Source organism: Monopterus albus, unplaced genomic scaffold, assembly GCF_001952655.1.
Source record: "Monopterus albus unplaced genomic scaffold, M_albus_1.0 scaffold150.1, whole genome shotgun sequence".
Lineage (NCBI taxonomy): Eukaryota > Metazoa > Chordata > Actinopteri > Synbranchiformes > Synbranchidae > Monopterus > Monopterus albus.
In genome coordinates, this window is record NW_018128030.1 from 795,817 (window position 1) to 817,079 (window position 21,263).

At 40.2% G+C, this 21,263-nt stretch overlaps 1 protein-coding gene across 1 annotated transcript in view; it reads left to right on the forward strand.

Annotated features, from left to right (window-relative positions):
- cntn5 (contactin 5) overlaps nt 1–19,098 on the forward strand; it is a 100,491-nt gene extending 81,393 nt beyond the window's left edge. The window contains 13 exon segments of the mRNA XM_020614760.1: nt 1,761–1,888; nt 2,273–2,444; nt 2,638–2,647; nt 3,950–4,070; nt 5,305–5,463; nt 8,128–8,277; nt 9,022–9,092; nt 15,321–15,555; nt 15,647–15,756; nt 15,890–16,076; nt 16,236–16,348; nt 17,564–17,732; nt 18,128–19,098. Coding sequence (XP_020470416.1) covers nt 1,761–1,888; nt 2,273–2,444; nt 2,638–2,647; nt 3,950–4,070; nt 5,305–5,463; nt 8,128–8,277; nt 9,022–9,092; nt 15,321–15,555; nt 15,647–15,756; nt 15,890–16,076; nt 16,236–16,348; nt 17,564–17,732; nt 18,128–18,231 — 1,729 coding nt within the window. The 3' untranslated portion in view covers nt 18,232–19,098.
- The last annotated feature ends 2,165 nt before the right edge of the window (nt 19,099–21,263 follow it).

Sequence of the window (21,263 nt, forward strand, 5' to 3'; positions counted from 1 at the left end):
CTTAAATAGAAAGTATTAATCCCATTAGTTTGTAAGTACGTGAGAGAACCCCACAGATGCTTTGTTTAAGATAGTAGGTGCATAATGTGGCTATTTTTATAATAAATAATTATTAAATGCTTTAAAATGTATTGTGGTTGCTGATTTTATATGTAAATAATGAGCACTCTGCATTTCATCTCAGAAATCTTGCTGCATATTAAAATACTATATTTTCAGATGCTACAGGTTTGTGCTGTTATGATCTAATGTTTTCTCCAATATTTCCAAAGGTTGAATTGATTTGCATTTTGTGTTTGCCCAGCCGTCCCTATCCTGCTCTCCTCACCGTCCTTGTCGGATGTGAATTTCTTCCCTAATTTGAAAAATGTCTTCTGGCTGCAGATTGGTTCCGAATTGTCTATCTGTGGCAAGATTTTGTCACACGCTTGTGAGCTTCTCTTTGCCAATTTCAGTCCCCTTGTCCATGGTGAAAGAACTTTGTGTTGTAAATAGAAATGCCTAACGCACATTCATTTTAATTGTTTGACTTGGGATGAACTTGATTATCTACACATGTAGTCCCTCCTCGGTAGGCTGTGCTGAATGTGATTTAAATATTCATATTTTAATAAAAGGGGTTTGTGCTGGACACTGGGTGGCGAGCAGTGGCTCAACATAGTTCATAGTACTGTACATTTACACGATTCCTGCTCTGTAGCCATCTGCTCACACACCTGCTTCCAGCATTGCACATCCTATACTATCTGATGTCAAGCATTTACTGTAATTCTCCAGCTGTTATTTACAAGTCAGAGGGAAATGTTAACACCATATTGCTAGTGTCCTTGAGCTAGATAAGGGACTATTACACTCTCTATTACACGTGTGTTTCCCAGGGGGACAGCTCGGTGATAGGCATGTCTTGGTTTGACAGCCCTTTGCTTTAAATTCACTGAATGCAGCAATATTAAGGGTTTATAAGGTGGATCCATGGTGGCTGTGCATGATGAATGCACCATTTATATACATGTAGAGAATTATTGATGCAGTGGGACAAAGACTCATGGCATCCATTTTATTTCATGCTGTCCTGAGATTTTGTTCTGAAATGTTATTTTAATGAATTTTAAATTGTACGGTAATTACTCGAATGGCAGTCTACTACAAAAGATCAGATATAGTGATACAGTATAATGATATACAGATAAATTAAAGTGAAATCCTGTGGGGGTTTTTTTTTTTTTTGTTCTTGACATCAATACTTTGATGTCGCGTTTTTCTTTCACTGAAATTTTGTCCCCGTTGGCTGTATCTTTAATATCATCTGTGTTTTAATGCTGTTCAAGAGCTACTTAATGGTGTCTAAAAATTAGCTTAACACATTAAAATTAGAGATTTTTTTTTTTACAGAAACAGATTTATTCCTATAATTCCTTGTTGAATGTTATAACAAATATGATCACTGTTTTAGACCTAACACAAATAACTTACTGTGAGATGCCTTTTTCCTTAAATTCAGTGATTATTACTTGTTATCTGTAAAAATAAAAATAAAAAAACAGTCTTATATTTTCCACTGGAATTCATACTGGATGATGATTTCAAGAATATGTGAGCTGTTCATTCTAACTTTTCCTCCTCATCCCAGGTGAATATTGCTATTCTTGTAACCCAATACAACCACAAACATATAACCTCATTCCTGAACTTGTAGTGCAACTGTCTCTGTGTGAATTTGTTTCTCATCCCAATATTGATTTTTGTCCCTTTTCTCACAGGATTATGTTGTTACGGAACAACACTCTGAGAATTGTTAACTCCAGCCGAGCGGATGAGGGGAACTATGTGTGCCGGGCAGAGAATCAGTTGGGCTCGGCAGAGATGACTGCCATACTGTGGGTAAAAGGTAAGTGATGCCCTGAAGGCCTTTATTTTCTGCCAAATTAGCCCATGCTGGCCACCAATAAACAGTCCCCAATGTAATTTTTTTCCCTCCACCTTTGCTCGGGTGCCAGAAAATGTATTGTGCTTGCTTGAGCGTGAACCATGAGCTCTCACATTCAAGAATCATATTAGAAAGACACACTTTAAAAGTGTTAGGGCCTCTGTCTCACAGATGCAGTGTAGACAATCTCAGTCAGAGCTAAGCGGGATATTTATTTGACTAAGGTAAGTGTTTTTGCCCAAGTCAGGGCTGCTTTCTCATAATTGCTCTGGCAGTGATGTCACAGTCAAATGCAGCTGCTTGACACTAGCCTGAGGTGACAGTGCAGCAGCTTTGTGCTTCCAGAGGCCATGCGTGTGGAGCTTAGCCCGACCAGAGTGGAGGTGACTGTGGGGGAGAGTGTGGTGCTGAGCTGCAAGGCGACACATGACACATCGCTGGATGTGGTTTTCCAGTGGTTCTTTAACCAGAAACTAATCACCTTTCAGTCGGATGGCAGCCACTTTGAGGCCAAACAGTAAGAGCAAGAGTAAGAGCAAACTAAGACTAAGAGTAATGTACATTTATCACACTATTGTCTTACCTGTCGATCTGTGTCTGTCTGTTTAATTGTTTCTGTTAAGTGTAAACAAATGGCTGTTTAGTTGTTTTTTCACACTGAATCACACAGTCATATACTGTATATATGTCTGGTGTGTTTTGAATTGCAGCTGTGAAGTGGTGTTATTTTGTGAAAATGCTAACACATAGAGACAGACTCATGTTAGCTTTGAAAGGCGTTTAGGGTTTAATCAGGGTTAGCGATTTAGAAAGAGACATAGGAGGGGAAATACAAAATGTTTAACTTTAACATGGTCTGTTTCTGTTAAGTCATGTAACAAGGCCAAGCATCAGCTTTCTCTTCAGACTGTGGCATCATAAAACAGCTACGTAGTGGTTAGCCCCCTCCTGAATTGTAAGAGCCCGATTGTACTCATTCTTTGTTTCTCTGTTTTGTCATTTAGGTCAGGATATAGACTGTGATCCTCTGAGGAAAACATATATATATTCTCTGAGCAAACCAAAAGATAAACAAAGAGGCTCTGACCCTCTGTCTCTCTTCAAAATAAAGGCTTCACTCTTAACCTTGCCATTTCACCTTCACCTTTTAACCTTTTTTCTCTTTGCCAGACTCTGTCTGACCTCTATGTTTTACTTCTTCCTGACTTCCAGTTGCAATTTCTTCTCTAGCTGACATTATTTGGTGGCTACCCGGCAAAATATACAGTATTCTATTCTTCATCCTGCATATTGAGTGGATATATAAACTTTTATGTGTCAAACTAAATTGAAAATGTTAGTTTACCTGCTTTTTGCATGTGTCTCTTTTGGGATGCATAATTTTGAAACATAAGTTTCACATAAATTCAACTTAAAACAAGATTCAGATATAACTCCTGTTATGTTGGATGCTGAAATAAATGGTTGTTGACAGTTTGACGCTTGTTTTTCACTTCAAATTTCAATGAAATTAATCTAGATTGCTTTGTAGTATCACGAAGCAACTTATTTTTACACTCGCCATAATTCAAAAAATAAAATTAAAAATCATTAGTGTCTAAAGCATAACATTTGCATAGAGCCTTGTTTGGTGCCTTTATCAACTGTGACTGTTAAAACTACATCTGTCCTGATGTGTCTGCTGCTGCTAGCCATGCTCTGGAGAGAAAGCATTTGCAGCGACAATCCTTTACAGGCACAACAGATTCCTGGCTGATGCCTGGTTTGTAATTTTAATCAGATTTTGTGCTAAACAGCTGCCTGTAGACCTTGAATTATTCCCAGTCTTGCCTTAGGCAGTTCTCATTTCAACACTGAGAAAATACAGGTAGCTGAAGAATGTAGCAACCAGCAAGCACCTGAATTAAGCAGGAATCTCTCAAGCCACATGAGTCTCTACAAGATGTTAAGGATTCACACTTTCTTTGTGTGACAGATTAGGATTGCGTAATACCTAACCTTTTCATGCTTTCCCAATTGCAGCAGTCTTCGACAGTGGATCTGATGATTCGGAGCATTTTGTTGAAGCATGCTGGAAAGTATGGGTGCCAGGCCCAGACCAGTGCTGACACTGTATTTGCAGAGGCTGAACTCCTTGTGCGAGGTGAGTTTATCTGTGACATCTTGTGCACCTTTTACTGACCTGAACCACTGCCCTAAAACAGAATTCACACGTTTTTCTCATATTGAAAGTTTCATTCAGGGCAGTATGAGAATGGCCAGTTTGGTGGGAGGTCTCAAAATAGTCTTAATGTAAATATGGGCACTTAACTATTGTGTTGAATCAGACTTTAGGATTTGTGAACCCATCCTAACAGCCTAACATTTTCTGTGAGTCTAGGAAATTGGCTCCAGTTAGCAGAGCAACAGTTAACAGTCTGGAAAGTTGGGTAATTAGATCAGACATCAGGCATTTGCTCCTAGTAGAGACAATCACACAATGACTGTCTTCACATTATTGATAATGTAGTATAGCAATTATTGTCCAAGGAGCTGATTTGACTTTGTCTTGTAATGACACAATAATGCATTTTTGAAGTTGTGATAGACCTATTTAGTGTGTGACACTTTATCCCTTCCTCATAGCCTGAAGATGGTTTTTTTGTGTGATGACAAGAAATTATATTTAATGATCATCCAAGCTAAAACTGGGTGCTTGCTCTAGAGGGGTTTGTTGGCTATTGTCTATATTACTTCAGGTTGTAGACCTTACTATGTAAAGTGCCCTGAAATGATTGTTGATGCACCTTATAGTGGGCACTTTTTTGGGGGCACGGTCACTGGTTTTCATTGAGAGCACCAGCTGCCAGCTTTTCATTTACAGCTGTTTTCCCCAGTGTCCTTAGACATTTGCTGCACTTGCAGATTACATTTACTTCTGTAGACTGAGGTAAACATATGTTCAGTTGTATTGAAACACAGGAAGCTTTCCCACACAGTCATGCTCAGCTGAACTTGTAAACCTCCAAAGAAGAGAGCTTCAGTAAACTGTTTATCCTCGGAAACCCTTGGCAGCAGATCTGTGTCAGTCGGAATCCTGGTTCAGTTTAGTAACTTGTGTTCTTGTCAGATGTCTGTCTGCAAAGATTACAGCTTGGATTTGAGGTTGTCACCATGTACATGTAGCTGCACACCCTTCTTAATGCTTCATGACTGCATCCATTAGTGTACCTAATAGTAACAGTGCACGATGAAGACATTGCATAATGGACCGGCCTAGAATTGATTCAAACATCAGAGATTGTTCTTCCCTCATGTCTTGACTTTTTTTTAAAGCACTGATGGTTCAACTGTTCAACCCTGTAATTTTATCTGTCTCCTAACCTCCTCTCCACAAGGCCCCCCTGGACCGCCTGGAGTGGTGATAGTGGAGGAGATCACAGATACAACAGCCACCCTGTCCTGGACTCGCGGCCTAGACAACCACAGCCCTATAAGCACCTATAATTTACAGGCCCGCAGCCCATTTTCATTAGGCTGGCAAACTGTCAAAACAGGTAATCAATAAGGAGTGAACTGCCACTTCTAGATCTGGGAGGTTAATGTGGAGTTATGGACAGAGGTTTTAATGCCTCCTCTGTACATATTCTTCATGTACGGTATGAAGATGGTGAATCAGCACAATTCCAGCAAGGTTACTGTTTTCAAGAGACATGATTAAAACATTTTGTAGTGATTTATTTTTATATATTTATACAGTCTCATCCAATCTTAACCATATCCAAAAAAGTTATGACTCAAGTGTTGTACACCCTGGACTAAGCTCGAACAAAGATGCCTGGTTAAGAAGTTGAATTTCCTTCTCTTCTTTTTAAAGCAGTTTTATGTTGGAACTTGGCTGTTGTTCAGATAAGCATAGGAAAAGGTCATTTGAGTCTCTGTCAGATGATTTGAATTTTATTCTGTCATATTAGCAGTTAGTGGCAAATTAACATTTTGGGAATGAGCTATAAGACTTATCCATATTCATTTGGTATATGTGCACTTTCGATGCTTAAAAATTAATTAGCTTCTTTTTTTGTACTTTGACAGAAAACCCATCAATTACTATCACTCAGCATTAAAGGATGAAGGCTTGCTCAGCACTGTGTGTAATCCATCTTAATATACCGTGTGATAGTAATAGCACAGTTTAAGGTGTGATAATGATTCATCCCCACAGATATATAACTCATACTCTGTATACACTCCTCTCACATCATGTCTGTTCAACCACGTTTAATTCGATAAAACACAATTAGGACTCTGTGATGTATTGTAGTGTTGAACTTGTTAAGATTAGCATAAGGGGGATTTGGCTATTAGCTCCCACTCCTTGCAAACAGAGTTATCAGCTCGTGTTTGAAGAGCAGCTTGCTTGACAGAATGGTCTCAGTGCGAGCTGGTGCCGGTGATAAGAGGGTAAGCTCCACTGCTTCACTGAATGTGGCTTTAGTTAGCATAGAGAGACCTCTGGTTCATTTGTGATATGGATATGCTTTCAGTCAATGTTTGTTTGTTGTGCATGATCAATATTGACAACGCTTGATTATGGCAGCCCTGAAGAAACTAGATTAGTTGTTACCTGCTTGTAATTCCATTCAAAATACATTCAGAGACCTGATTTTTTTCACTCTCAGGCTATGAGTTGTAATTGCATGTACATAGCTCTCTGAGGCTGCGGTGCATTCTGTGAAAATTGATTGAAATCTGCTTCCTTATATGTAATGAGTTGGTCAGGTCACCTTTAATTTGTATGTCCCAGTATCATAAATCAAACTTGCCTTCAAGGGGCTTTATAGTCTGTACAGCATCTAGCACCCTCTGTTCAATCAGATAAGGAAAAGGTTCCCCAAAAGTACCTTAGACCCTTCAATCGGATAAGGAAAAGGTTCCCCAAAAGTACCTTTAATGGGGCGAGAAAAGGTTTACTTCCAAGAGTCATGCTTCCCAATATGTGCTAAAGCTCCTAGTAAGCAGCTGTTTGGGCATCAAAACACCAAGTTTCACAAACAGTGGGCATCGTCAACACCTGGTGTAAAAATATGCAAAGTAATTGTGAATCTGGGGAGAGGGTATAATACTGTGCGGTCCATATGAGCAAAGACAATGGTATCATTTTTGGCTCAGCACACTGAATTGGAGATGAAACAATGGCTATGAGGTGAGTGTCAACTCAGCTTTCAGACTCAGGTAAACAGTGTGGGGATTATCCATCAGGTTCAGGGCACAGAAAGTTAACAATCTTAAAGGATAAGGCCAGTCACTTTGTATATTAACAGTATTTTAAACAGTCCCCATACAGAGACTAAAGCCAACAATGATTTCCCTCCACTCACACTTAATATCTGTCAGTATGGGATTAGTTTATTTGTCTGTACCATAGACCTCCATTGTTGTTCAAAACAATTAGACACATCACAGAAATACACCACTGCACTGGGTGACATCTTTTTTTTTATTACAAAACACCAGACCCTAATATTTGTTAAGAATATCCAGAGATCCTGTGGATGGACATTTGACTCTTGCTTACTTCAGACGCTGTAAAAATTTATGGTCGTTTGGGGCAACTTTTAAAATAAAAATTAGGGTCTTGTATTTCTAAATGAAGAAACATGTCACCCGGTTCAGTGGTGTGTTTTCCTGAGATGTTTTTAATGGTTTTTGAACAACAACAAAGGCCTATGGCACAGAAGAATAAGCTAATCCAGGACTGACAGAGTGACACACTTTAATCGTGAGTAAAGGCAAGGCATTGCTGGATGTAGTCTCTGTATAGGGAGTGTTTAAAATACTATTAATATAGAAAATGACCAGCCTTATCCTTCAAAGTCTTCCTATATAATCATATTTAAAATTCTTTGCAGTTATGTTTGACAGTGAAACACGAGCTCAGTTGCTTGATTGAGGTCAGGTGACTAAAGCCAAGACTGTTCAACCATAAAACTCCCTTGTTTTCTCATCTGTGTGTTCTCTTATTTTCCTGCCGCGTTGCTCTTAGAGGGGAGTTTGCATTTAAAGCTCTGTATCTGAACACTGTCAAACACCCTTAAAAGCAGGAAGTTGGCAGTTGAGGCACTAAATGTTTAAAATAGGATACATAACATGAAAAGTGCAGAAACTTGAATGTGGTGCGTCCCCTTAATAAATAAATATACATGCAACACTCTCATGTGCAGACCCAGACCCAGTGACAGGGGACATGGAGTCAGCCATTGCTGTGGAGCTCAACCCCTGGGTGGAATACGAGTTTAGGGTGGTGGCCAGCAACGCTATTGGCACCGGAGACCCCAGCGCACCTTCGAGAGGAGTTAGGACTAAAGAAGCAGGTAAACCCTCTAAGCCTCAATGCTGGAGAGGTGCTACATTCAAGTCCTATTTTGACAGACGTCAGTAATCACCCAGAGTCCAGGAACATATTATACTCGATAATATACTGAGGGCAAATTCTTGCTGATGATTTATTGCAGCCAGCGAGCTTAGTTGGTGCCCCGTTCGACTGTTATATTCCCATATTTAATATGCTCCATTTTAATTGGCCAAGAAGTTGAAAATAAGCTGCTTACATGAATTTCAACAACCTTTGTGTTTCTACTAAAGCAGCCAGTTCTTTAATGCCCTAAGGCAAAGAGACAGCAGAATACACTGTTTATGGCAGTGAAAATTCACTCAGACTGAGACAAGTGTGTCGCTTCACTAAGTGCTCGTTTATCATCCTGAAAATGTAATAATTACAAAGGTCAGTGGTCATTTGGAAGTGGCTTATTTAATCTGTCCTATCTCTTTAGCATAATTAACTGAGTAATTGCTGTATCTCCACACAGTTGTAGTAATCATCCTTAATGTTACACTTTATGATTCACATGTCAATGAAAGGGTTCAAAATTCAAAACATCAACCTGGGTCCCTTTGCTGCATTTTGTTTTCAGTTATGATCAGATACCGCAGCTCATATTTATATGGATTGAGGACTGGGTTTCAGAGACCATGGACTATCTGAAAAGTGTTTTTGTCAAAGTGATTTCGGAGAGTTGGGTCAGCGATGCAGTGTTAACCTGTTCTGTCTCACACAGTCCCATCAGTGGCACCAGCGAACGTTAGCGGAGGAAATGGCCGTAGGCATGAACTGGTCATCTCATGGGAGGTAGGTCCTCTGCCAGCGCTGAGTGTGACCACACACAGGACCGCTCTATTTACCAATAAAAAGTGTGGTTGTTGCATTATGTAAACACTCTAATGACTCCTGTAGCCCCCAAAAGCAAACTGCTAAAGATATTTTAATTTTAAGTAGAGAATCAGGAACCAGTTAATTTCAAATAATCCACTGATAATGAGACAAGGACAGAAATAGAAAGCCTTTATCTGTTTGTGTGTTTTTTTGTTTTTTGTTTTTTTTTTTTAAGTAAGTCTTAGAAGTCATCTTTTGCAGTGTGGGTCACATTCCCTGTTGTCTGAAACAAAGACGAATGAAATTATCCACCTTTAATGCTGGTTTACAGTAAGTGGAATATCAATACCAATGCAAATTAACATTAACTTGACAATAAATATGATTCCAAACATAATAAACTTAAATGTAACATTTTCATGATGTGATTTCTGAGTTTATTTTTATGAAATAGCATCCTGATTTTTTTATAAAAGGCAAAAAAGTACAACATTTTTAGGATGGTTTAAATGATTAAATGGGGTGAACCCTGTGTAAATATTCCTCATTAAACATGAGAAAGTATTACAAGATTAAAAATGTGATAAGAAATCTGTAAGTTAATTTATCACCCGACTGCTGTCAAGAACATTTCTGAACTGGAAGATTAAGAATCAGTGTTATAATAAGAGTGAAAACAAACCCACTGACACAAAGTTCCTTTTAAACATCAGTATTAAAAACTACAGCTTTGCCATTATTCCTCTAAGAATTTACCTTCCACTAAGTAATAAATCCTGCTTGTGAATGTGACTTAATCATCATGTAGACGCTGCCGCTACATGTGTCATTCATTAAAACCTTCACTTCTGGTGGCCTGGGAATATTTGTCAGACATTATTAACGGGGATAACGCACGGTTGATAGGCGACGCTAGTCCTTGTGGTTCCTAAGCTTGAAGCAAGCAGCCCGATAACTTCACGATATACAGATGACTGCGTCGGTTTACAGTCAGTTGCATTCACTTGAGGTGCGATGTGTTGAGTAGACCGAGGTTTGCTCAGCGCGTGCAGGGGGTCTGTGTTTGCTTGCCGTCCTACTCCCAGAACCGTCAAAGTGGGATCTAATTAAAACAGAGGAACATTTCAGCAACTCAAGTGAAATAATGATGAGAAAAGTATGGAGATGCTCTTAAATGGGGACAAACAGACAAATTTAGGGGTTTGATGGTATATTTAAAAAACAGTTGTTGTAAAATGTTTTACTGTTATGTTTTATAAGGCCAGGTAATTTCCTTACTGTGTTACTGTTAACATAAATAGACAAAAACAGCAATAAATTAAGGTTACGAACTGTAAGGTCTGTGAATCCAGAGCCTGGTTTAGATTAGATTGTCCCTTTGTTGTCCAAAAACGATTCAAAACGCATCAGTGAGGCACAATGTTGCACTGCATAATGTAGACAGTGTAGTTTATGTACAGTATTAATGGTTCCACAGACTAATAACAGCCATCATCAGTTTCACAGCCTCAAGGTCACCGCACATGCTCCTGCATATGGTTTGTGCTATAAATAATGACCATTTTTCCTTTGTTTTCAGCTTGTACAAAGTTAGAATTATGTCCAGACTGCATGAGCGTGATCTCTCCCATTCAGTTCCTGCAGTAGCAGCTCCAGATTGTCTCTTTATGTGAAGCCTCTGTGCGTCTGGCTCACCTGGCGCTGCTGAGCATTAACAGCAGTGACCGGGATCATGTTGGTGTCGTCTGTGTCCCTCAGTCCCAGCACTTCTCTGTTCTCTCTTCTGAATACAGCTTATACAAGGACTGTTCTATGAATCCATTCTTCTTCTTATACTTTTTATTTAATGGTGAGTGGAATCCAACATCAAGCTGCATTACCGTCACCCAGTACTACAATGTAAACCAGAGTTTCCCCTTAAAACAAACACATCGAAGACATCAAAACAAACGAATAAAACAAAATTTAAATTGTATTTTCTATTTATCACCCCAGTTCCTCTCTAGAGCACTGTTGTAGTTTTCTGTTTCATGGTTGTGTGTTTAAGATTGAATTCTTCCAATCACTGCTTTCTGAGCTTCTTCTTAGTCTCTCTAACGTATTCAGAATTTTTGCCACTGACATAATATGTGATCTACTGACTCTATGTGTCAGTGCTCACAAAGACCAGATGGATGTCTTATTTATTCTTTTCCATCCTGGTGTTTCTTCCCACTGCTCTCTGAAGTGAACAAGGCGTCTGAGCATGTGCAGTGGCCTCGGCTTTACAGGAAGGCCACAGCCTGTGAGAGCGATTATTCACCCGTTGCTATCTGTTTGTCTGTTGGGCTGTTTCTAGATAAACTGCAGTGACCAAATTTTCATAATGAAGAAATATGTCATCCAGAGTAATGGTGCCTCACTGATGTGTTTTTAATAGTTTTCAGACAATGGAGGTCTGCGGCACGGAGGAATGAGATTAACACCCAGTTATAGTCTTTGAGGGAAACAAGAAGTGATTCAGTTTGTTTATTTTGAATGGCTAGTGGAAGAGAAGATTAAAACCCAGCAGAAATGTTGTTGATTAATTGGGTCATAGCTTATTTATAGATGTTCAATGAAAAACAAATTCATTATGATGAAATAAAATTGTTTTTTTTTTTTTTGCCTGCTAGATAAATAAATTGCATTAAATTTCCAAGTAGAGATTGACAGGTATTCTTGACTGATCAATTGTCTCAGCTATAAAATCTTGTTTCTTCTCACCATATGTCAACACCAAAATAAATAAATAGTCCATAATCAATATATTAGTATTGAGTAGAATAAGGAGACTAAAATCTGAAGACAATGTAGCAGCTTTCTGAATTGTTGCACTGAGCACAGCTTGGTGTCTGAGATACAAGCATTAGTGTAATTAAAATAGTCAGTGTGTTAGGATTGAATTTGGCTTCAGTCAGTAGTCCTTCGTAGGTCTAATGTGTTGTTGAGTGATTGGTCTGTACAGCATTTAGTTAAAAGAAGAAAAGAGAGCACATACTTCGTTGTTTAATACCTTAGCTCCAGCACTGTGAAAGTCTTTTCAGCAGACAATTTGGTCAGCACTATTGCTGTAGAGACAAAGATAAAATAACCCAGGTGTGGATGCACTGAACTCCCAAGAAGCCATGACCCGTCTGATAGAAGAAGGCGAGAGATATACCTTATATCTAGTGCAATAGCACAAAGGTGGAGGAGAGTGTGCTCAGGTGAGCACCCATCATTAGGGCAACGTGACCTTTTTTCATTCCAGGGGGGACACATGGTAGACCCATCTGCTGCAGGCTTCTATATGATTTTCTCTGCCTTGCTTTCACTGAATTTTAACTCTGGATTGGAGGGTTGGAGAGCAGGTTGAGCTGGCTTCAGCTGTTCAAGTGAAGGAGAAAACCAGATGGGGAAAGTGTTGCAGCTTGCTGGGGCAGAATTGTTTTCCACACGACCGAACGGTACAGTGGTCATTGTCAAAAAGGTCGTAGTTTCACGCGATAAAGAATAAACTTTACTGGTTGCAGGCCCCGTGGATCAAATGAATGCAGTAATATGTTGACATAATTTTCCTAAGACAAAACTCAAATGTACAGTCACAGTTGATAGATTAATAGATTATCTGTGGGTTGGATATGGTTTGCACTCATTTCTGGCACATGTACTGTGTGTTAATTGCGTCTATCACTAGCTGTCATTGGCTCTCCTCACTTTAACATTTATAGAGCATGAGTACTGTCAGCTGTGAAGACTTTCATTACCGTCAAGTCAATTTTATTTATAAGCACATTTAAAACTTCACATAACTGTGCTGTGTTTATTGTGCTGGAAATTGGTTTAAGCATCCAGAGTCTCAGAGTTCATGATGGACAACTTGGTCACAATTTGCACAACTTGCTGACAAAGTTCAAAGGAGGCCACGTGGGCCGTGTATTACACAGAGCTGCATCAGCCAGACAAGTGATTAAGATGTAGTGAATTTAAAATTTGGTCCCACCAGAGAGAGACAATGATGATTAACCTTGAATCTCAGAGTCATTCCCAATAAACCCAAGGATGTTTATGAATATCTGTTTGTGACAGTGGTTGTACAAAATGTAATAAATCTCCAAGTAAAGAGGATATTGGTGTTTGCTGTGGACTGCTTGGCTCTCAGCCAGGTTCAGAGCGCAGCTTGTCCTGAATTATTATGAGCAAAGCTGAGAATTTGCAATTGAGATCAGTTGAAGGATATATTAACAGGGGAGCAGTGAACAGATGTGTAAGCAACTGACAGTTATTCTTGTAGTTATTAAGTATGGGAGCCCAACTGCCAATGGGAAGATAACCTTCACATGAGGAGAAGTGCACCTTAGCGGCACATTATGGGGGATAATATCCATTCCAGATGGGATGGTGTTTGGTGGTAGACGTTTCCTATTTATAACTCAGGAGTGTCATTAACTCAGCTGGTATAACACAATGAGGACCTACTTATACATAAATACAGAACCTCATGCTGAAAGAACAATCGAGGGATACTTAAAGTTATACAAAACCATGACGGTGTGTGTGGTTAGATGTAACCGAGTCCTTTTAAGCCATGAGTAATTACAAAAAGTTGTTTTTCTAGACGTTTTGTAGCTTCCTTCCCAGAATTTTTAAGGATTTACTTGATGAGAATCTACGATTGGGACAATTTGTTTCTTCAACAAGGAAATCAGCATTAAACTGGGTGTGAACATTATTTAGTCTGCTCAGGTGTTTTATTTCAGACATTTATTTCACTGCCATTCAATTCACTGAACTAAGTACTTCTTTAAAAATGGTGTTTCCTCTCTGCCTCTTGTGGGGTAAAAGAGTTGGTCACCCATCAGTAAGTATATAGCATGAGGTGCTCCACTTAGATGTAATGTCCTCCTTTTGGTTTCCTGGCATTTAAAGTCATTCTAGCTCTGCCCTATTTTCGTTTCTGCTAAATGCTTTTGGAAATAAATCAGGACTCCATCAGTGATCAATGGAAATGGAAATTAAAGGAGACAGAGCAGGAACGTTAGCCTTTTTTTGGCAGGCAAGGCGAGGGAGTGCACGTTAGCTCTGCTTCTCCAGTCATCTGTGGTGAGTTGTCAGTGCCTGGATGGCCATGGTGGGCAGGGTTATTAAAGCAGGATGAATGGCTAAACAGTCTCTGCAGCTTCATTCAGCCATCTCATTAGAGTCAACGGTGAGAGACTGCTTTTGCTCAGGAAGCCACTGGGAGGACCATTAGTTATGCCCCCACAGTCACTGCCACTGAGCGCAGCAGGCCTCACAATTTCACAATTGACGACTATGTTCACACTTATCTGCGACTATCTCAATTCCCAAGCCTGCAAATGTTTCAGCTAGCTAATTTTTTCCTGCTGGTTTTAAGACCTGTGTGCCTTAAAAGCAATGCCACCTCTCATAATAACTTTAATCCAAGCTAATTCATTTTCAGTGATTGTCCCTGTAATTGTGCACTGATGGTGATTTGTTTTTTGGTTGTTGATGGAAATGTAAACTACATCTTCATCCATGACTGTTTCCTCTGAAGTCTAGGTGGCTAATCTGGGTGATCCCCTAAGGGCACAGTATTACTTTGAAATCTATGCAAATCAGGACATTACAGCACGAGTGGCAGACTTGTTGCCAGAAACAGGTGTACAGGTGTTTGTCACTTATTAAATTTAGCCAAACATTTAATCCCTGAAGCACACATTTTAATTAAATTCTAGCTCACTTAATAAATTGGCATTTGATTTGATTAAGCACAGAGCAGCTGCAGAAGACAGCTCCCAGTTTCACCACTTCAGGAAGACGACAGATAAGCACTGAAGCTAACACACAAAAGCTGTGTCCCAAAAATCCTCCTGTCAGACGGGGAAAGATAAATAGCTGCATAATGGGCACAAGTGAGCCAGATATGATTTGTTTCCATTACTCAAGAATGACTGCAACTTTATTAACACTGACAGACAGTTGCAGTAAATGGATAGGAAATTGAAAGCTGGTTCTACAGGGGGAAAAAGTTATGTTTGGCTTTTTTGTTCGTCGCTTGCACTGAAGAAGCTGTTCAAATGTGAGAATGTGCAAAGATTGCACTTTCACAGGTCACAGAGCCGGTAAGGCAGGTTTGCACTCACCCAGGGAAAGACACTAATGGATGGTTGTGACTTTCTTTCTTTCTGATATTTTCAGCCAGTGTCTGAGGAGTTCCAAAATGGTGAGGGCTTTGGGTACATTGTTGCATTTCGTGCCAATGGAACCAGAGGCTGGAAGGAGAAGATGGTGACATCAGCAGACTCTACAACATACAGATACAGAGATGAGACCTTTCCTCCCTTGACCCCTTTTGAAGTTAAGGTTGGCGTGTACAACAATAAAGGAGATGGGCCGTTCAGCAAAGTTGTCATCATCCACTCTGCCGAGGGGGGTGAGTAAATGGTTGTGCTTGAGTGGGTTTAAAAAATACAGACATCTTTTCTGGCATTTTATGATTGTCACCATTTTGACTTGTTTCTCAGAGCCGAGGGAAGCCCCATCTGATGTGAAAGCTTATAGCATTTCTTCATCAGAAGTTAGGGTCACCTGGAAACCACCCAATCCTGGACCTGGAAGACCAAGAGGCTATGAGGTTTTTACAAATTCTTTGCTTGTGTGCGTGTTTATGTGCACACTTGTACATTTACATATAGTGTGCATACCATTGTGTATGAATTGAGGTCTAAGAGCAGTATTTTTTCAAAATCATGCATTTCTTTTAAAAGGTCAGCTACTGGAAAGAAATGGAGCAAGAGGAGTCAGGAAAAAAACAAAAAACTGTGAAAAATGAAACATCCATGGTTTTGACAGGACTAGAAGGCAACAGTCTGTATCTCGTCACAGTGAAAGGCTTCAACAGCATCGGCCAGGGCCCTGCCTGTGCCGCTGTCACAGTCAGGACCCGGAAAGCCCGTGAGTACAGCGCTGACAATAATCATGCAATAATACTATATATGGAATAGAGGCGACCTGTTAAGTTAGCTCTAAATCAGTTTGGAATAAAGTGTAGTGATTGACTGAGTTGCTTGTTGAAAAGTCTGTTTGGATTTGCCCTCTGTGCTCCTTTCTCAGCTCCCGCTCAGCCTCCAACCAATCTCATGTGGATCCAAGAGGGCAACAACGTGTCTTTGAGCTGGGACCCGGTGAAGGCAAAAGACAACGAATCTGATGTCATCGGGTACATGGTAATGACCCACTGCTGAAGTCATGTTTGAATGTATTGAAAGGGTTGTGAAGTGAGAAGAGATGCTCGTGTAAATTCCTATTTAAAGGTGCAGTGTGTAAGATTTAGTAGGACTTATTAGCAGAAATGGGCATGCAGAATTATGTTTTCATTAATGTGAAATCACCAGAAAATAAGAATCACTGCCTTTTCTTTAGCTTAGAATGAGCCTTTTGTATCTACATAGCAGCAGCTCATGGAGGTCACCGTGTTTTTACAGTAGCCCAGAACGGACAAATTACACACTGGTTCTAGAGCAATAATCCTGTTGTAGTAGCAGCTTGGATTTGGAGACATTTGGAAGTAATATTAGAAACAAGAGGAAGCATTGTCATGAGTTTAAGAAGTATAATTTAAAGAAATGTTGGATCATAGTTTAACTTGAACACAAGAAAAAGGAGGACAGCATGAATCCCAGTTGACAAAGAAGCAAGGACACAAAGAAACAGGATAGGCGATGGCATAAGATGAGGATAAACGTTGGTGTGGCCTTTCCCAGATGGAAATTCTTGATGAGGGACGTATGTTTTCAGAATAACAACGAAGTTGCCTGTTTTCTGCTGGACAGATAATTTAGCCTAATGAGTAACTTAAATGCAAGCTTTTGTTTAATAGCTTTAGCAAGAACACGGCCAGTGCTGGGAAAACTACTGCAGTCAAGTCAGCTGCCGTAGCTGCATGTGCAATTTGTACTAGATTTACAGTAATCGCTATGATACAGATGTGAAGGCTGTTTTCAGGGGCAACTGTGGTTCAGTGGGTAGAGCAGTCGTCTCCCAGCCAGAGGGTTGGAGGTTCGAATCACAGTGCCTGAAGTCCATATGTCCTTGGGCAAGACAGTGAACCCCCAAGTTGCCCCATGATCCTGATCCGGAGCAAATGTATCCAAATTTATACCAAAAGTCTCCGTGGGAATGACCGTTGACTTTCTCTTGTCAATCATACATGCTGTCTTGTAAATGTAATTTTACTTTTTATTTAAAAAGCCACATATTTATGATTAACACAATTGCCCTTCTTTTGTACTACTAATTACAATTTTTATGACAGTGCTCCAGCTGCAGCTTATCTTACACTGTTTATGTAGAAAATGAACAGGACTGTTACCTCTGAACTGAAGCAAGTTGTGTTGGGTTTTATAATATCTCTAAAGCAGCTTTGCATGCCTGTCCTGCAGGTGTTAGTCAAACAGGAGGGCAGAGGCCACAACCAGGTGACAAGAACCATTAACCCTTCCACCCTCCTCTCACTACCAGAGGGAGGCACCTATATCATTGAGGTGCACACCCTCAGTGAAGGGGGAGAGGGAGCAGTCAGCTCCCAAGTTCGAGTTGTCACGTCCTCTGGTAAGCTCAAAGTTAGTGAGTTGCACGCTCCATTGCGTGACCTCTGAAATCCACTCATCCAGTCTCTATGCACAGGCTGTTTTCTCTTTTTAGCGATCTTATGTTCTGCCCTTAATTGAGTCACCACAGCTGTTGTGAAGCCAAGTTTTCTTTGGCTAATACTGTTTTAATTACCTCGCCCACACAAACCTTTCTACTCTTGCACAGGCAATTAACTTCTAAGCAACAGGATGAACAGAAAGTTTGCATTTATGTGTGTGATGTCAGCACCCAGCTTTTCAGGGCAATGAATTCCTGTTTTCCTTTTTTTCCCAGTTTTCTTCATTGTCCTCTTTTTCATCCTCCTAAGGAAAAAAAAGACGACTGACTGTTGCGCCCTCCCTCCCTTCTCTTAGGCGTTCGAGCAAAGAGCAACCAGTGTTCAGTGCACTGCCTGCCACGAAGCCTAACATGGACAGCACTGCTCCTGGTTCTTCTGGTGCCTTCAGCTTCCTGGTGAGGCCACTGTGCTGTCCTTATGTTCCTGGAGGGAGCCACCAGTCTTCCGCTCCCTGTTTCCCTCTGACTGCCTGTTTGCTATGGCCTTACCCATCCCAAGGGTCCCGAGGCCTGCCGAAGGGGGTCGAGTCTGCCCGTTAACATGCGGCTCTTCACAGTTCCTTCTTTTGAGTTAGCTTTTTCTTTTGAGGCCCTGGCTGTTTGATTTGCAGTTCTTTCCAACATTGCTGTAGTGTTGTACTGTAGTGTACATTGTGTGGAAAGATTTGTTTAATCATTTATTTTAACATCATGTGTTCCTCTCACTGACATCTAACCACATCCAGACGGCTCCTAAAGCTCTGCTGCTCAACAGAGCATGAACAATTCCTGGAAAGCTGCTGTGGTAGTAATACAGGGATCAGCTGGCCTGTTTCTTTTCATTACTTATCTGCATCAGTTTACCCCTTGGCTGCCTAACAAGCAATGCAGCAGAAGCGCAGTAGAGATAAGTGCATTGTTTTCTTATTCACACACTGAGAAGAAAAAAGTTTTTTATGGAACCAAGAATCTTACTATTTCCAGACCTGCTTTTTGTACATTGTGTTACCTTTAGAGAAAAAACACAGTGGTGTGTGTCAGCTATGTCCAACTCTGTTTTTTTTTTTTTTTTTGGTAGCGATTAAGCTATGCTTGGTGATACAGTTTGTTTACTGTTGGATGTTTGAAAGTAGGAAAGTGGAACTTACCTGTAGTGCCCGAACACTTCAGTAGACAAAGACGACTCTGTACGGACTCTTGGTGTCAGTACAAATAAATGTGATGTATATTTTTTAACTGCAACGTGTTTGTAATTTCTAACTTTTGAAAAGAAATATTTATGACGGTGCACTAGGGCTTCAGATATTGATTGTCTTTATTATTGATTAGTCAGTTGATTATTTCATAATACACCAATTATAATTGTCTTTCCAGTGTGAGCAAACAAAGGAAAAAAATGATTAAAGAAACAAAGCAATTCATCAAACTCCCACATCTGTGAAGGCAGAAACAGAAAGTGTTTGGTATTTTTGCTTGATAAATAATTAATGGATAATAAAAACTGTTGATGCATTTTGTTGTTGATCGACTAATTGACAAGTCAAATTTAGTACTATATTGACTGAAACAACTGAATTTCACAGTATCACTTTGGTTCGATATTGCGTCTGCTGCTGTTAGAATCTAGCTGGTCTGTGAGGCAGTTCTGCACTTTCCCATGTGTTCACTGAATTCCACACTTGGAGACACAGGCCATAAAACTTTCTGTGATAAAAGAGGCACTGCAGAGCCAAATACTGTAGGGCAGCATCAAGAGCATCTCGCCTTCCTCGCAGGCTCATCTCTCGCCTTGTCTGTACCAGAAGCTTATCTCTCACTGGCAGAAATCCAAATGAATTCACCTCAAGTGTAATTAATGTTAGAATGGAGATGTGTAGTCCTACGGCCTGCTTGCTTGAGCAGGCCTTTTGTCTGCCTCCAGCTCCCTGGGCTCTCCATTACAGAGTCAGAGTAACCTGTCTCACCTGCTCAGGTTCAGACAAGGGAAGCAGCTCAACCACAGCAGACAGGACCACACAGCAGAACAGTACAGAGGACGGATGCCGCTCCAAGCTCTGTTTATCCCATGGATACTCCTCCTCCTGGTCTCCTCTCTCTAACTTGTACACCATTCCTGTCTGTAGTGCCAAACATTAAGCTGTTTAATGTGGATGGAGGGGTTTTGTGGTGCTTTTAGGCTGTTCAGTGATGTCGGCTCAAATGCATACCTCCAAACAAGTGCTAATGTACCGACCTTTAATTATTCATGCAGCACCTGTCTGTGTTGGCTCATCTGATTTATGATAATGGATTATGTATCCTGCAAGGGGACGCATTTGGTTCAGAGAGCCAGAAGCTATAGTGTCAGCAATTAAAACATGAATTCCCCCAGGTCAGCCCTTAATGTGTGTGTCTGTGGGTGTGTACAGGGATATACTGTACTTGTTATATACAGTACAATGTTACATTACTATAGGGTTAATGTACAGTTGATTGAAATCAACAATCCCTTTAGATTTGTACAAAGAATATATTTTATGGGTCATTGTTAGCATTTTATTAATTTTTTTTATTTATTTTACTGAAAACAGAATATAATAAATGAACCTCTTTACCTGATCGAGTTAGCAACACATAATCCAAAAGAAACCCTGTAGCTGAAGCACTCCAAGGACACCTGCTGTAAGTGGGACAGATGCTGTTACGACGGCAGGAATGTCAAGTTCAAGGACATTCTTGCATCTTTAGACATGTACAGTACAGTATATCATCTAATGCTGCTGAAAATACATTTTTGAAGTTTACATTTCAACACGGATGGTTTTGATACTACAGCAGCATGTGTATGAAAGGTTGCCCTCTTCTCTTTCCTTTCCATTCTGGCTGCACACATTCTGAAGCCTACACTACAGACACAAGGAGGTCGACGGAGGGGAAACCCCTTCAAATATGATATTCCAGCAAATATCAGTTGATACTACTTCAATCTTCATCCGTTCCCAAACGTCCCTTAACCTTCTGAAACATAGAAAGACACGTATAAAGTCAAGTATTAAATTGTCTTGGTTTCATTGTTGGTGGGGGATTCACTCTGTGATTGAAAGCTGAGCTGTGACTTTGTTTTTCAGGCAGGCCATAGTTCAACTATGACTATTTCATCCTGAAACAGTCGGAGGAGCAGGGCCCTCCAACAGCTGTTACAGTAGGAGGTAAAGTGTAATATCCTACAGTCAGAGATGATGTCACTGTTTACACAGAGTTGCATTTACCGTATCTGCTACTCCACATCAAAGTTTTTAGATTCATATGTGGCACTTTTGGCAGCTAATAATGTAAATGTCACTAAAGAGGCAAAGCACAGTAACATAACATTTTTAAAGTCAAAGCAGCAGCCAGTGCTTTTTCTAGTACGTATCACATAAGAAGGCCAGGAATTGCACAGGGGGAAAACATTTATCAGCTATTTCTCAGAGA